General features: G+C 39.2%; 1 protein-coding gene and 1 long non-coding RNA gene across 2 annotated transcripts; both read left to right on the top strand.

The window, feature by feature from the left end:
* Window positions 1-3,461: 3,461 nt before the first annotated feature.
* Window positions 3,462-9,678, top strand: LOC145423614 (uncharacterized). The gene is made up of 2 exons (XR_013904671.1): window positions 3,462-3,632; window positions 9,156-9,678. It is a non-coding gene; the product is annotated as an uncharacterized LOC145423614 (long non-coding RNA).
* Window positions 3,721-9,678, top strand: LOC113009209 (uncharacterized). The gene is made up of 5 exons (XM_026147398.2): window positions 3,721-3,783; window positions 4,456-6,098; window positions 6,181-6,336; window positions 7,359-7,451; window positions 8,460-9,678. The coding sequence occupies exons 2-5, from the start codon at window positions 4,464-4,466 to the stop codon at window positions 8,775-8,777; spliced, it is 2,202 nt and encodes a 733-aa protein (XP_026003183.2). The 5' UTR covers window positions 3,721-3,783; window positions 4,456-4,463; the 3' UTR covers window positions 8,778-9,678.
* Window positions 9,679-14,853: the final 5,175 nt, after the last annotated feature.

Here is a 14,853-nt window from a genome sequence, read left to right as displayed (position 1 = left end):
TGGCAACACGGAGGCAAAACACACACTGTTGAGGGTACGACGCAACACTGACTCAGAGAAACACAGGGTCTAAATACACTGGGAAGTAACGAGGAGAATGAGACACAGAAGGAGAGCACAGCTGGGGGAAATTAGAACTGACGAGACAAGCAAAGCAGGACACATTCACATAAGTCACGGACCTTCAAAGTAAAACAGGAAGGATCACACAGAGACGCGAACTTGACACTGTGGAGACAGCAACTAAGAAACACAGAGACATAAACCATAAGGCAGAGGACTCTAAGAACCGAGAGACACAGAGGGGAACCCAAACATGCAGACACAGACTTACACAGAACAGAGGGCACATAGAGAAACATTAAGGGCAAGGGATAGAAACTAGAAACCATAGCATAACTCACACCAAGTACAATAATACAAAACCCACAAAGAACTAAAACGCTGGGTCAGGAGACCCAGGACCCTGACACAGATTATTCACTTATTGCACTTTATTGGACATTCAGTTGCCAGTAACTTGTGCTAACAGCCCAAAACATCACCACAGACTTGACATTTTATTTTCAGCTACCGCTTCACATTGTCAAAAGTCCCTTTGAGAATTTAGATTTTGACATTAAATGGCACTTCCTGAGTGGAGTAGATAGGAAGGTAAATGGAAGTTAAATTAAATTAGTCTCTAACCAATCATTTCCCAAAGCAAGCTATTTTCCGGTCCATAAACATAGGAGTATGCAATCCCCCAGATTGCCTAATTTGTTAATAAAAGTCTTCTCATGACACCTTTTGCTGATTTGTAAAACAAGGCGATAGTGAAAATGAATACTGTGAAACGAGAAGGGGTTTTTTTTTGCCAAGAACTAAAGATATTTATTAATAAATCATGATTTCATGAATAAGAAAAGGAGAATTTCAATGGGTAATTGAAGCACACATCAAACCTTCTGTCCATTATTAAGCATTGTTGCCATGCAAGCTAATATAAACCAATAACCCTAAAACATTGTATTTACATATTTATTTAATCACCTTTTTAGATGTCCAGATGGTTTTTTTAGATTTTTTTTTTTTTATTATTACAGAGTTGATTAATTCCAGCCTCAGCAATAATAATCAGTCCTGGCGCAAACACAGGCCACTGTTCTCCAAGGCCAAAGTACAAAGAAAGCACCGCTCAAAATCACAATTAACCTTTGCATTACTACAATTTTTGGATCCTTTTAAAACCACTGCATAAACTTTTCCATTTGATTTATGTACAACCATCAGCTCGATCATCACAAAGGTTTAGTGGAACATTATCAACTTGAGTGTTCAGATCTATCATACAGGAATGTGGACACACGTGTACAGAGAACAGTTAAAAATAGAGAGCTCTGTACATAACTGAAAAAAATGAATGAAAACTAAACATCACTGTCATCAGTCCAACTTTGCTAAAAGCTCTAAAGTACTTTTGTATTAAATGGAAAATGAAGCAGATTTTTCATGGTTTTATAAATGATGCTACAATGTTTAATGGAAGTATTCATATATTCTCTCTCTTTGTCTCTTTGACTATTTTCCTGACAATTTCCTCTTCTTTTTCCTTCTTCCAGTGCCTCTGGCCAGTGCCACTGTCCTGCTCCCAGATGACTGTTGAAAAATGAATGAAGTAGTGTGAACTTTTCTTAGGAAAAGCACTTTTGGGATGTGTCCACTTAGAGAAGGTTTTTTTTTTCTTTGTCAAAAAATAAGAATGCTGGTACAACAGAAATATTCTCTGGATACTCCTTTAGTTGTGAGTTTCAGCAGCCCATCCACTGGTGAGGGCATCCTGGCTCCTTCAAACATGTCATCTTGCTGAATGTGTCAACAACTTTACTGCAGTGTTTTCATCCAACAAAAAAAGCATTTTTTAGAAACTTTTGGCATCCCTATTTTTTGTTTTCCTTAGTCATGCCTGTTATATTGCAATGGCTGAAAGGGGCTGCCTAAAACTGGTACCTGAGTATGAGCAAACAGCACGTAAGATTGCTGACTACCGCAACCACCTGACATTCGGCCTCATATACAGACAGAATGGTATTATCCCTGAAAGCCTGCAAATGAAATTGTCAAGGCCACCGAGCTACCAAAGGCACAGAGTCAGTTGATGATCTTCTGCACGTCGAAGACCTTCTACACATCGTGTGGTAAAGCAACTCTCTGGATAAATCAAAAGAGCTGCAGGATCACACACAGTCCCCAGCAATTTCTTACAGAGGCCTTCACCCTTATATCATAAACATATTGATCCTTCTCCAGCCTGCTTTCATTTATCCGAGCTGCCATTCTGTTTTCAGAGAGAAACAGATGCATGAAACCCGTGCCTGCACTGAGCACATTACTCGATTTCTCATTTTTGAGCTGCAAATACGCGCTGCTGTTGCTAGGATGCTGGTCATTAATGAAATGAACTGGCTGCACATGTTTGTTTATGCATTTATACACTATAAATTTCCCCCAATTAGGTCTGGCTGAATCTGGTGAGAATCAGACTGATGTGTTGCGAGTCCACCCCTGGCTCTGGTACAGCACTACGCCTGATGTAAATGGTAACATATTTGAGATTTGGTCACAGTTAGAGCTGTATTGGTGATTTTGGACAATGGAGTACTCAGAGATGGAGATGACTACGTTGTTCTGTGCTGGGAATAAAACAAAACCGGTGAGTACAGAGTCTGCAGTCTGGGACTTGACACATGCCGCTGTGGTGTGCAGACAGCTGGGCTGTGGTTCTGCCGTTTCAACCAAAGTCATCAACCTACCCAGCAAAACACCGATGTGGCGTTTTGTCTCCACTGATAGACTGGAGCTGTAAATCCACGGTTTTCCTCCTCGGTCATTGAGGTGAACTGTGCAGGTGGCAGCGGGTAAGAGCTGAAGACACAACGCTGGACCAGTAAATCAAGGTCATCAACCACAGAGGCACCAACAGACAGATGGAACTTTTCTGGGTTGTGGCGGAAATTCTGGATTTAACAAGGAGCCCATGAGGAGAAATATGCTCCCTCTCTTTATTCCATTTGTTGATTTTGAACATCTGATGATTTCTCTACTCTTTATACTTCTTTACTAATACAAAGAGCTCATAATCAAAAATAGATCAGAAAAAAAGAGATTTGGTATCATTATTATATATTATATTGATATTATTGCCATCTTGACATAGTTCACACAGTTTACACAGTTTGAAACAGATAGTAACCTGACTTTTTGCTCTTTTATCCCAGTCTTATGCTGTTTTGACTCACCAAGTCAGTTTGAAGACAGCTAATGACCTCAAATGGTCTCAGATATGGTCCTTATCTTTGAAGTAACCATTTTAGAGGTGTGGGAATTAAACGTTAATTGCACATGGTTACTGTAATTTTGGTTACACACCTCTTTTTGCTTGTGTGACTATAGAACACTCACCTTCAGACTTCACCACACTCAAAAAAATGAACTCAGCCTATCTCTGCTTTTACTAAAGTAGATTTTGTTGTTTGTTCTTAATAAACTCGATTTTGCAAAAATCCTTAAAGTGTTTGTGCAAATTTAATGAAATGTTGTTACTTTTTGTTGTTACACAAAGTCATTGAACTGTGTCAACGTAACATTGTTGAGTAAATTCACAGGTTTGTCCCTCTGCACATACTGCTGCGTGCAGAGCCCGCCTAAATAAGGGCCAATGCGCATGCGCACCACCCTCTTTCTCAAGCTTGCTATTTCTTCGCCATGTGGACTGGTTCAGCCGCATTTTTGTCCAAAAATCAGGTAAGAAGTCATTTTTCTTGTAAAGCCCGTCTACATATATATGTTCACACGTCAGTTAATGTCGCAAGTGCTACTAAGAAAAGAGTACAGGCAGGGTTTTGCCCGGTAAAGGTTTGCTAACGTGGACTTGCTGCACGTGAGTTTCCAAATGATTTTGGAGGGGTCTCCATTGCAATAGCAAAGCTCTGTTTTCAGCCCAAATGTAGTGTAGCGCTAGCGTCGGTATGAGTCGGTACGCGTCGGTACAGGCAGCGCATTCTGTCCGGCACGCACTTTCGCGCCAAGTTTATACTCGGACGCCTGACTGCGTTGCACTTTAGCCAACAACAGTGGAGAAGCGCTCCTCGCTAGCAGACAGGTTAGGGTGTATTTTCTGTCTAATATTTCAGCTTACGTTTTGATGTAGCTTGCAGAAAGCATTTAGTAAGCTGGTGTAAGATGAACTGCATTAATGTTGTACAATGTCCATGGGATTTCTCACTCGACTTTTAATGTCAGATTACACACACATTTACACAATATGCAGTGGTGATGATGTAGATCAATAAATTCATTGTTGTAGCATACAATATTAAAAATAAAACTGATTAATATGAAACATTAACAATGTGCAAATTATTTAGTTTTTTCAGGGACAGTGTAATGAAAATGTCTTTTGTGCTTCTCCCCCAGATACGTTGATGTGGCAGTGCAAATTGTGCAAAAAAGTGGTGTCATCACGAGCTCTGTTATTAAAACACTACAGGTTAGTTCATAGTAGACAGCAGTATCCATGTGCCTATTCTGATTGTGTCTGTGTTTTCAAAACATGGAATGCTCTACATAGCCACTTAAGCAGATCACATACCCAAAGAACTCTAGACAAGTCTGTGAGTTTGGCAACATTTAACTGCCATTTGTGTTCCTGCTGCAACATAGCTTCGGAGCAGGAGTATTTTTCTCACATTAACAACCATCTAAAATGTAACGAGACTGTGCATTGCATGTTTGAGGGTTGTTCTTTCAAAACAAATATCTATGGTACATTCAAGTCTCATCGAAATAGGAAACACAATCCTTATACCTTAAAAGACTTTAAAATCGGTATTGCTAACACTATTGTAGGCCAAACATCAGCTGATGACAGTACAGACACTATTGTAGAAGAGGACATAAGTGCAAATATTGATCACGATACAACTACAAGTGAGACTGAAGATTTGGCAAATGTAATAGAACTTAATTTTGCATCTCTTTTACTTAAGTTGGAAAACTATTTTCATGTTCCCAGCATAGCAATTGACGAGTTGCTTTCAGAATTGCACTACCTGATAAGCTGTGCATCAGTGCCTTTGACAAATCAAGTAATTGTAGACATACTCAAGAATCATAACCTTTGTCTAGACCAGCCTGTTATTGAAGAACTGACAAAGGCAGTTTCTTTTAACCCTTTGTTAAAAGCCATAGAAAAGGACGGCACACTTGCCACTGCCTTCAAACGCAGACAGTATTACAGAAAACATTTTGAAGTAATTGATCCAATTGAATACATTCTCGACTCCCAAAGCAAGAGGACCTTTCAGTATATTCCTATTCTAAAATCATTACAGCAGATATTTAAACAAGAAAACATACTGAACAAATTTGTCACAGAATCCAGGTCATCAAGCTCCTCGAGCTCAGCAAACTCCACGCTGCGATCAGAAGCCTGGCCACTGGACTTTCGCATACCTGAGTTTAGCTTCGATGTAGAGCTGCAATTGACAAAAGGCAACCAGGAATTCCAAGCCAATGGAACACTTTTAACCCTAAAACCAAAGCTCAAGTCTGACATTTTAGAGAGCTTGTCTTCAGAAATTATGAAGTACAAAGCTTACCCTTCAGACAGCAATCTTAGTGATGTTTGCCAAGCTTTGGTTGTAAAGCATCCATGCTTGAAAGAGAAGGGTTCAGAAACTGGATTTTCTGCATGGAAGATCAGTTTGAAGTATAAAATGTCAAACTATCGTGGAAAACTGAAGAACTTAGGGTGTAGTGAGTTGGTCATCAATTCTCTCAAAAGAAGAGGGAACAGTAATGTGCATCCCAACCAAGTCAAGAAACCCAGGAGAGCAGAGGTGAATTTCTGCCCTGATTATCCAGCTGGAGAAACCCGAGAGAGTCAGGAAGAAGAAAGGTTGGTGCTGCTTTCAGAGTTCAAGAAGAAGAACAACAATGAAACCATCAAAGCAAAAATGGCCCAAACCTTTCCTCACCGGAGGCAAGAAATTCTTCAGGACATGCCCTTCGTAGCTGACTTTAAAAGCCGATGGCCAGCTCTTTTTTCTCCACGTGAGGTAACTGAATCAGTTGATCTGCAAATGCACTCCACATGCAATATTTTAAACCCATCACGCTAAACATTTGTTTATTTTACAGATAAATGCTGAATTCCAGCGCATCACTACGATCCCGCTAACATCCACATTTATGGCACAGCTGGACAACAACACAACCAAACTGACCAAAGTCTTCAGAAACAAGGGAGGAACATCTGGACGCAAGATCACAGAAATCATGGCTGCAATTGATGAGGTTTGGAATTAATTTTTTTCAATGCTTCATTCCCTCTTTTAATACATATGATTTTGTTGTCTCCTTCTATTGTAAGGTAAAGTTTAATGTTGGTATTATGGGATTGTTTATTCTTTGTCCTTTTCATGATAGTGTTGTCACAGTAATAAAGTTTTAAGTTGATTTGGATACTTTATAAAAAAAAATTGCCAGAATTAAAAGCTGTTTTTACAGGACAGTAGCGTTTCCAAAACGGGATTTGCCGCGGCTCCCTGGGGAGAATTTTGGCATTTACAGTAGAAAAGCTGAAGCTAGAATAAACTGCCATCAGGCACCTTTCAAACCAAGACGGGATAAAGGGAGGTCTCTGAGCTTAGTACTACAACTGTTTTTTCATTTGTCCTTGCAAAACCTCCTGTTCAAGTCCTCCAAACACACCCACGTCACCCCGCTTCTCTTCCAGCGTCACTGGCTGCTGGTCAACTTCAAGGTTCATTTCAAGATCCTGGTTCTGGTCCTTAGGGCCTTACATGGACAAGCACCATCATACAATGGAGATCTTCTCAGTCCCAACACCCCCAGCAGGTCCCTGAGGTCCAGTGATCAAAGCCTGGTAGTGCACAACAGTCTAAAGACCAAAAGTGACAGATCATTGCTGCTGTGGCCCCCAAACTCTGGAACTCTCCTCCTAAGCCTTAGATCAGTGGACTCAGTGGTTTACTTTTAAAAAAAAAATCCTCTGTTCAGGCTGGCTTTGGTGTGACCTCTTGTTCATCCTCTTCCTCACTGGATTCTTCATGCTGCTGTTTTTGGTCGGGTTTCTGTTTTTTTTGGGATCCTGTGGTTACCTTTTTTGCTCGTCACATTTTTTCAAATGATAATGTTCCTTCTTTCCTTAATTTTTTTTATTTTAAATTTTGTTGTTCTTCTGTAGTGTGTCATGGACTTTTTTTCTCAAAGCATTATATACATTTATTTTGCTGAAGTTAACTGAAAATGTCTTTAAAGTTTAGCTAAGTAAAATTTGCTTTTATGTTTTACAGAACGACACAGTTGCAATGAGAAGAGTGTGTACGCTGAAAGGACTTGCAGTCTACCTCAATGAAGATCCGAACAGCTTGATCAAAGAATATCAGGCAAGTAATCAAATAGAAACAATTTCCAGTAATAAAAATTTAACTGACGGTAATTTTTCCTCACACACATTCATTAGATTATAACAAAAAGTTAAAATTAGAACATTATTGGAGATATAAAAGCACAAGCTTATGCGGGAGTGACCCTTGCCATTACAGTTGGGGTGTAATGTGGGCTGAGTGGACTGTCTTTCTGCCTTGTCTTTCTGCCGTGTAATCTGGATGATGGACCAACACCTCTCATCTCGCTCTGAGCTGTCTACTGTTTTGCAGCTTAAAGGGATATTCCACCCCAAAGTGAAAATTGGTCTATTACCATATTACCCAGAGTAAGATAAGTGAGAAAAAATAATTTTGTAACCAGTGCAATAATTCTCCTGATCCGGCAGCAGTCTATTTGCTTTTGCCTAGCATTTAAAAAATGGAGTGAATGGGAACTATAAGCATTTTGGTTGCAAATGACTCTTTAATGGTACGAATTATTCCTGGTGAGCTCAATAATCATGTCGACTTTAAATGAAAAGTAATAAGTAACTTGAAGGATTTGGAGGAGTAGATTTAGACTTGGGAATACATTATGGTTACCACATACAACACTGTAAGCCGCCGCTGCATGGTGCATGGATATTCGAATATGTGTTTATTTATGGAAACCAGAGGCTTTTTCAACCACTGTTGTTGTATCCAAGTGCTATGCCATGGCGGGTTACAGGGTGCTTTGGCGTAACCGTAATGTAGGCCCAAGTCTAAATCTCCTCCTCCTGCAAATCCGTCGTGTTACTTTTTACTTTTCATTTGCAGTCGACATGATTATTGAGCTCACCAGGAACAATGGGTATAAGATCAGAAATGTACTTTGCTGGTTACAAAATGCTTTTTTCTCACTTATCTAACTCTTGGCAATTTATGGTAATAGACAAATTTCCACTTTGGGTGGAATATCCCTTTAATTGATATGAAACCCTGCAACTTGTATTATTATGTTTATTTACTTATTAATTTTTTTAGGATGTGGACTTCCATGAGGCCGAAAGTGAAATGGAGAAGACGCTCATTGGCATCTACGTCATCAAACCAGAAGGAGAGCGTGACCTTGACCCGGCAGAAGACATTGGTATCATAATTGAGGGTGTCGCTGTGCTCAGAGATCTTCCTGATGTTGCCACTGCTGTTGTGTTGTTGTTCGGCCTGATCTACACTTTAAACATGAGCTACCCATCCAACCTCAGGTACACTTTTGAGTTTTTTCAGAAAGTACTGATGGGACTTGATGCTAAGAAGCTATCAAACAAAGTTCAAGTGCTCAGAAACAAACTCCTTGAATAAAGAGGAGGAAGCGGGAGGCCCTTATTGCTTAACTTAGTTTGAATGCTTTACGTTCAGGTATAGTTAAGTTGTTCATAAACACTTTTTTTCATTGTCAGTACTGTTTCTTGGGAACATTCACCAGTTTTAGAGAACAATAATGTTCATTTGCATTTTAGCAAAATACTGTTACTTAAAAAATTGGTGTTGCACTTCTTCTACTGCTACTTGACAACATACAGAAAATGACAGACATTTTAAAAAGTTCTAGCGGTTAGGCCGCTGTGATTTGATATTTCAAAGAATGTGACATTTGGCAGCTGTCTGCAACTTGGGATGTAACCATAACTTGAAAAACTGAGTAGCACTGTTTTACAGTACAGTTTTTGAACAAAACAGCCAATTTTCACTGTTTTAAATGAGTTTAGTTTGCTCTTTCATGCTTATCAGTGTTTGAAAATAATTCCTGAAACGTCCTGTAAAATGTAGGATTTTTTTTTGATAATTTGGATGCTTTCTGGACCAGTTGAAAGACAAGTTGGTTAGCACTTCACTGATCTTTGAAGTAAAATATTGTTTTATGCACAAAGTATTTAGTTAAAGTTGTAACAAGTTGTCTGCATTGATTGCACTTTGTGTTAAGCTACGGCTCTACAGTCTTTTCGGTCTGTCAACAAGTATTTAATATGCACTGAATGTGCTTAGTAAAGACAGGACTTTGTTGGATCATTTTTTTTAATCATTTTAGTTTGACGACAAGTTGGTTAGCACTTTATACTGATCTACATTTTCTGCACAAAATATTCACTTGGAATTTGTAACAAGTTGCATTGATTGCACTTTGTGTTAAGCTGTTGTGCTTGGAAAAAAGTATTTTATATGCACTGAATGTGCTTATTAAAGGCAGGATTGTGTTTGATAATTTGGGTGCTGTCTTCATTTCTTCCTAAAAGATCTCCCTAAGATTTACTTAAAAATGTTATGTCAAGTGGTTCCACATAACTGCTTTAAGTAACTTTTAAGAAACTTTGCTATTTTGTATGGAAGTAACCAGTGTAAATGATTTATTTGTAATTGTATTGAATAGAAATTACTTAACAATTTTATATAATTCAAAAGTAACAAAGTTATGTAGCAGCTACATAACAGTTTTACAAAGATACTACCTAACCAGGTTATGTCCTTCTAAAGCAGAAAAGTTATGTACCAGCTAAGTAACAGTATTACAAAGATATTGCCTAAACAAGTTATGTAGGCTTAAAGCAACAAAGATAAGTATCAGCTAAGCATTGCAATTAAGTTACATTTAGCCAATACACTTACGTAAATCTAACTTAACAGTATTGAGTTCAAACTAAGTAACAACATTTCTTAAAAGTTACTTAAAGCAGTTGTGTGGAACCACTTGACATAACTTTTTTAAGTAAATCTAATGTTTTATTTTTTTGAGTGCAGTGGGTTATATTGTGCTATCTATGACAATCTTTTACCCGCAGATGGTTGGAAGGAGTGCCACTAAAGGGAAATGAGGAATTGTGTTTTCCTGTCCTTATATTTAACAATGATCTAATTATTCACATCCACTTTAAACCATGAAGTAAAACAAAGCATTGCTTTTTTTCACTGTAAAAGACACTTTACTTGAAACATTTTTGGATGTGCCTTTGATGAGATTTATTCCTTCTCTCTGGAAATTAAACCAAAAACTTGCAGTTGTACAACTTAATGAAATCTCTAAATACTTTTCACGTAGTCTGTAGTCTTAGGGATATTACTACTGCATATGTAGCACTGTTCTAAATAACAGTGTATCCCTTCATTTTAGGGAAGACTTGTCACATACTAGTGCCACAACAATTTTCTGTTATTCTTTCACATGTTCTTCTAGCTTTCCACAGAATAGAGGGTTTTCTGTAGGATTAACTTGGTACATTTAACACTATAATTTCAAATGTCTGTGAAATAAAGTAGAATTGATTTATTTCCTAAAGAAAAGAAAAAAAAAATCGGTGTGACTTAGTGAGTCTCCACTGTCGTGTACACACACTGCTGCTTCTCCCTTTGCTGCAATCAATCCCTTTAATTACTCTGTCGTTGCTGCAACCAAAGCCTTCATCAGAGCCCAAAACATTGCGATCCTGACAGACTACACAGAAGAGAGGGGGAAAAGGCGAGAGTAAAGGAGTTAATTCATATGTTTAAGATGTTTCAGGAACATTTAAACTGTTCATGACTGGCAACCATCATTTCCATCCCTGACCATGTGTTACAGTAGATACAGTGGGGCAAAAAAGTATTTAGTCAGCCACCGATTGTGCAAGTTCCCCCACCTAAAATGATGACAGAGGTCAGTAATTTGCACCAGAGGTACACTTCAACTGTGAGAGACAGAATGTGAAAAAAAAATCCATGAATCCACATGGTAGGATTTGTAAAGAATTTATTCGTAAATCAGGGTGGAAAATAAGTATTTGGTCAATAACAAAAATACAACTCAATACTTTGTAACATAACCTTTGTTGGCAATAACAGAGGTCAAACGTTTACTATAGGTCTTTACCAGGTTTGCACACACAGTAGCTGGTATTTTGGCCCATTCCTCCATGCAGATCTTCTCGAGAGCAGTGATGTTTTGGGGCTGTCGCCGAGCAACACGGACTTTCAACTCCCGCCACAGATTTTCTATGGGGTTGAGGTCTGGAGACTGGCTAGGCCACTCCAGGACTTTCAAATGCTTCTTACGGAGCTACTCCTTTGTTGCCCGGGCGGTGTGTTTTGGATCATTGTCATGTTGGAAGACCCAGCCTCGTTTCATCTTCAAAGTTCTCACTGATGGAAGGAGGTTTTGGCTCAAAATCTCACGATACATGGCCCAATTCATTCTGTCCTTAACACGGATCAGTCGTCCTGTCCCCTTGGCAGAAAAACAGCCCCATAGCATGATGTTTCCACCCCCATGCTTCACAGTAGGTATGGTGTTCTTGGGATGCAACTCAGTATTCTTCTTCCTCCAAACACGACGAGTTGAGTTTATACCAAAAAGTTCTACTTTGGTTTCATCTGACCACATGACATTCTCCCAATCCTCTGCTGTATCATCCATGTGCTCTCTGACAAACTTCAGACGGGCCTGGACATGCACTGGCTTCAGCAGCGGAACACGTCTGGCACTGCGGGATTTGATTCCCTGCCGTTGTAGTGTGTTACTGATGGTGACCTTTGTTACTTTGGTCCCAGCTCTCTGCAGGTCATTCACCAGGTCCCCCCGTGTGGTTCTGGGATCTTTGCTCACCGTTCTCATGATCATTTTGACCCCACGGGATGAGATCTTGCGTGGAGCCCCAGATCGAGGGAGATTATCAGTGGTCTTGTATGTCTTCCATTTTCTGATGATTGCTCCCACAGTTGATTTTTTCACACCAAGCTGCTTGCCTATTGTAGATTCACTCTTCCCAGTCTGGTGCAGGTCTACAATACTTTTCCTGGTGTCCTTCGAAAGCTCTTTGGTCTTGGCCATGGCGGAGTTTGGAGTCTGAATGTTTGAGGCTGTGGACAGGTGTCTTTTATACAGATGATGAGTTCAAACAGGTGCCATTCATACAGGTAACGAGTGGGGGACAGAAAAGCTTCTTACAGAAGACGTTACAGGTCTGTGAGAGCCAGAGATTTTCCTTGTTTGAGGTGACCAAATACTTATTTTCCACCCTAATTTACAAAGAAATTCTTTACAAATCCTACCATGTGGATTCATGGATTTTTTTTCACATTTTGTCTCTCACAGTTGAAGTGTACCTCTGGTGCAAATTACTGACCTCTGTCATGATTTTAAGTGGGGGAACTTGCACAATCGGTGGTTGACTAAATACTTTTTTGCCCCACTGTATGGGTGCAAGTTAGTTAGACATGCACGTTGACAGCGAGGCTTTAGCTCTCCCTACTAGCTGACGAAAATCAGACACATTTTTTTTAATTGCTGTCTCTAAAATAATGCATGAATTTAACCCTATTTTATATTCAACTTTGATTGTCTGACACACAAAAAATCCCATGATGTTTTGAATTATTTTCAAAGTTTTACAAAAAATAACATCCAAGATTGCTGTCTGTGTTGGAAAAGTGTGCATTTTCAAATGTAAAGTCTCACACTTCATTTTAAGTATCTTGTTTGAGTAATTCTTTTATAGAAATAAGTACAACTCAAAAGTGCAGTTAAACTCTTTAAATGTACTTTTAGGCTGGAGGCCGCAGTTTTTCTGAACTCTAGTTAACTTGCTGAGAGTGCAGTACTCTGCTCCCCTCTAGGCACTGTTCAGAGGCAGCCTCAGGGGTGTTACTTTGCTTTTCATCACTCTCAACCTTTAGAACGTGCCCATAGGAGGTGACAATGCTCTGGCTGAGAACTGGTGTTGTTCTACTTGTTCAACTCAGCTGCGCTCTTGTTGTGTTGTTCTGTCTTTGTGTTGCTGATTTGTTGTAATGCGATCACTAATGAATACCACACAAAAGTGAATGCTCAAAAAGACAAGTTTGGAGTTTTGTTTTGATGCCGTATAGGAGTACAAAGTAGCTGATTAAAAACTAATTCAGATTCATACATATCACATTAGACTACTGTGCCATGTCTGCGGATAAAAAGCAGAGGTTTTGGCTCAGTAAGCAACACTTCTTGGCTGGCTGATAGATTAACTCGGAAATGATTATCTGATAGAAATGGTGAAAAACAAAAAGTCTGATCAAGTCATCAGACTAATATCGTTCACTTGCATCGGATTGTACTTTGAGGCAGAAGAAAAAAGAAAAAGGTTTTTTTTGTTGATCTATTTTTGTTTTATGACAAAAGATATTTGTCTTAGTCTCTGAATAGTTAATTTGACTTTCTATTTTGGTTACTGATCTCTGTGATATTACATTACCAATTGTGGATGATATTTGCAAGATTATTAAGTTGTGCACTCAGTAATTGGTGAATATAATAAATAATGCTATATTTAAAAATAAATGCCCGGAGTAATGCACGTAAGCCACCAGCGTCAAGCTCACTGTATTAACTACGATAAAAGGCAATGTAATCTTTAAAATACACTTGACATAATGCATAGGTTGATGTATTTACACATATTGTATACACAACTATCAGCTTTGTTGATGTATTGATTTTAGCGCCGTCAGCGTTAATCTTGTTAAAATGACGTTAACACCATACCTACATTAACGTGGCAAATCTCCATTGGTGAGTTAGCGTGGATCGCCCGTGTGTGGGGCTGCACGCCGTCAACACGTTAGTGCGGTTAGCTCGTTAACGCGTTAGCGCTGTGCAGCCACTCACTAACAGAGATTTGCCGTGTTAATGCGTTATGGCGTTAACGCCATTTTAACGAGATTAACGCTGACAGCACTATTTTATTTCTTTGCATTAGTATTTTCACTCACTCGCACACACACACACATCTTAATCAATTATATGTGTGTGTGTGTGTGTGTGTGTGTGTGTGTGTGTGTGTGTGTGTAAAGTACTTGCTTTATTTGCGAGGACACGTGGTGCTGGAAGCGCATCTGTAACCGGAAGGTCGATCCCCGTGCTCTCTGTTCTGCTCGTGGGTCCGTGGGCAAGGCACGTTACCCTACCGCCTACTGGTGATGGCCAGAGGGGCCGATGGCGTGATATGGCAGCCTCGCTTCTGTCAGCTGTGGTTACAACTGTAGCTGCCTTCACCAGTGTGTGTGAGAGTGAATGAATAATGGAATTGTAAAGCGCTTTGGGTGCCTTGAAAAGCGCTATATATTATTATTATTTATTGTTGTCAAAGTGATATACTTAATCACTTCAAGAAAGCAAACAAAAAGGGGGTGGTAGATGTTATTTTATATTGTAAAAATGGGTCATTTTAAACCATTGCAAGGTGGTTGCTAGGTAACATGACAACATGATGCATAATTCAACTTTTGTGGACATAAATTAGATGAGAAACATTCTAAGATGTTTTTTAAGGTGTTATAAGGTCATTTTAGCATGTTGCTACCCAGTTCTTTCTGGGTAGCATGATAGTGATAAGAAGCTGTGAATCCCTAAGACGTACCTGTGTGTAAAATTTGGTTG

This window comes from Astatotilapia calliptera, chromosome 22 (genome assembly GCF_964374335.1).
Source record: "Astatotilapia calliptera chromosome 22, fAstCal68.1, whole genome shotgun sequence".
Lineage (NCBI taxonomy): Eukaryota > Metazoa > Chordata > Actinopteri > Cichliformes > Cichlidae > Astatotilapia > Astatotilapia calliptera.
This window is presented reverse-complemented; position numbering and strand designations above follow the sequence as displayed.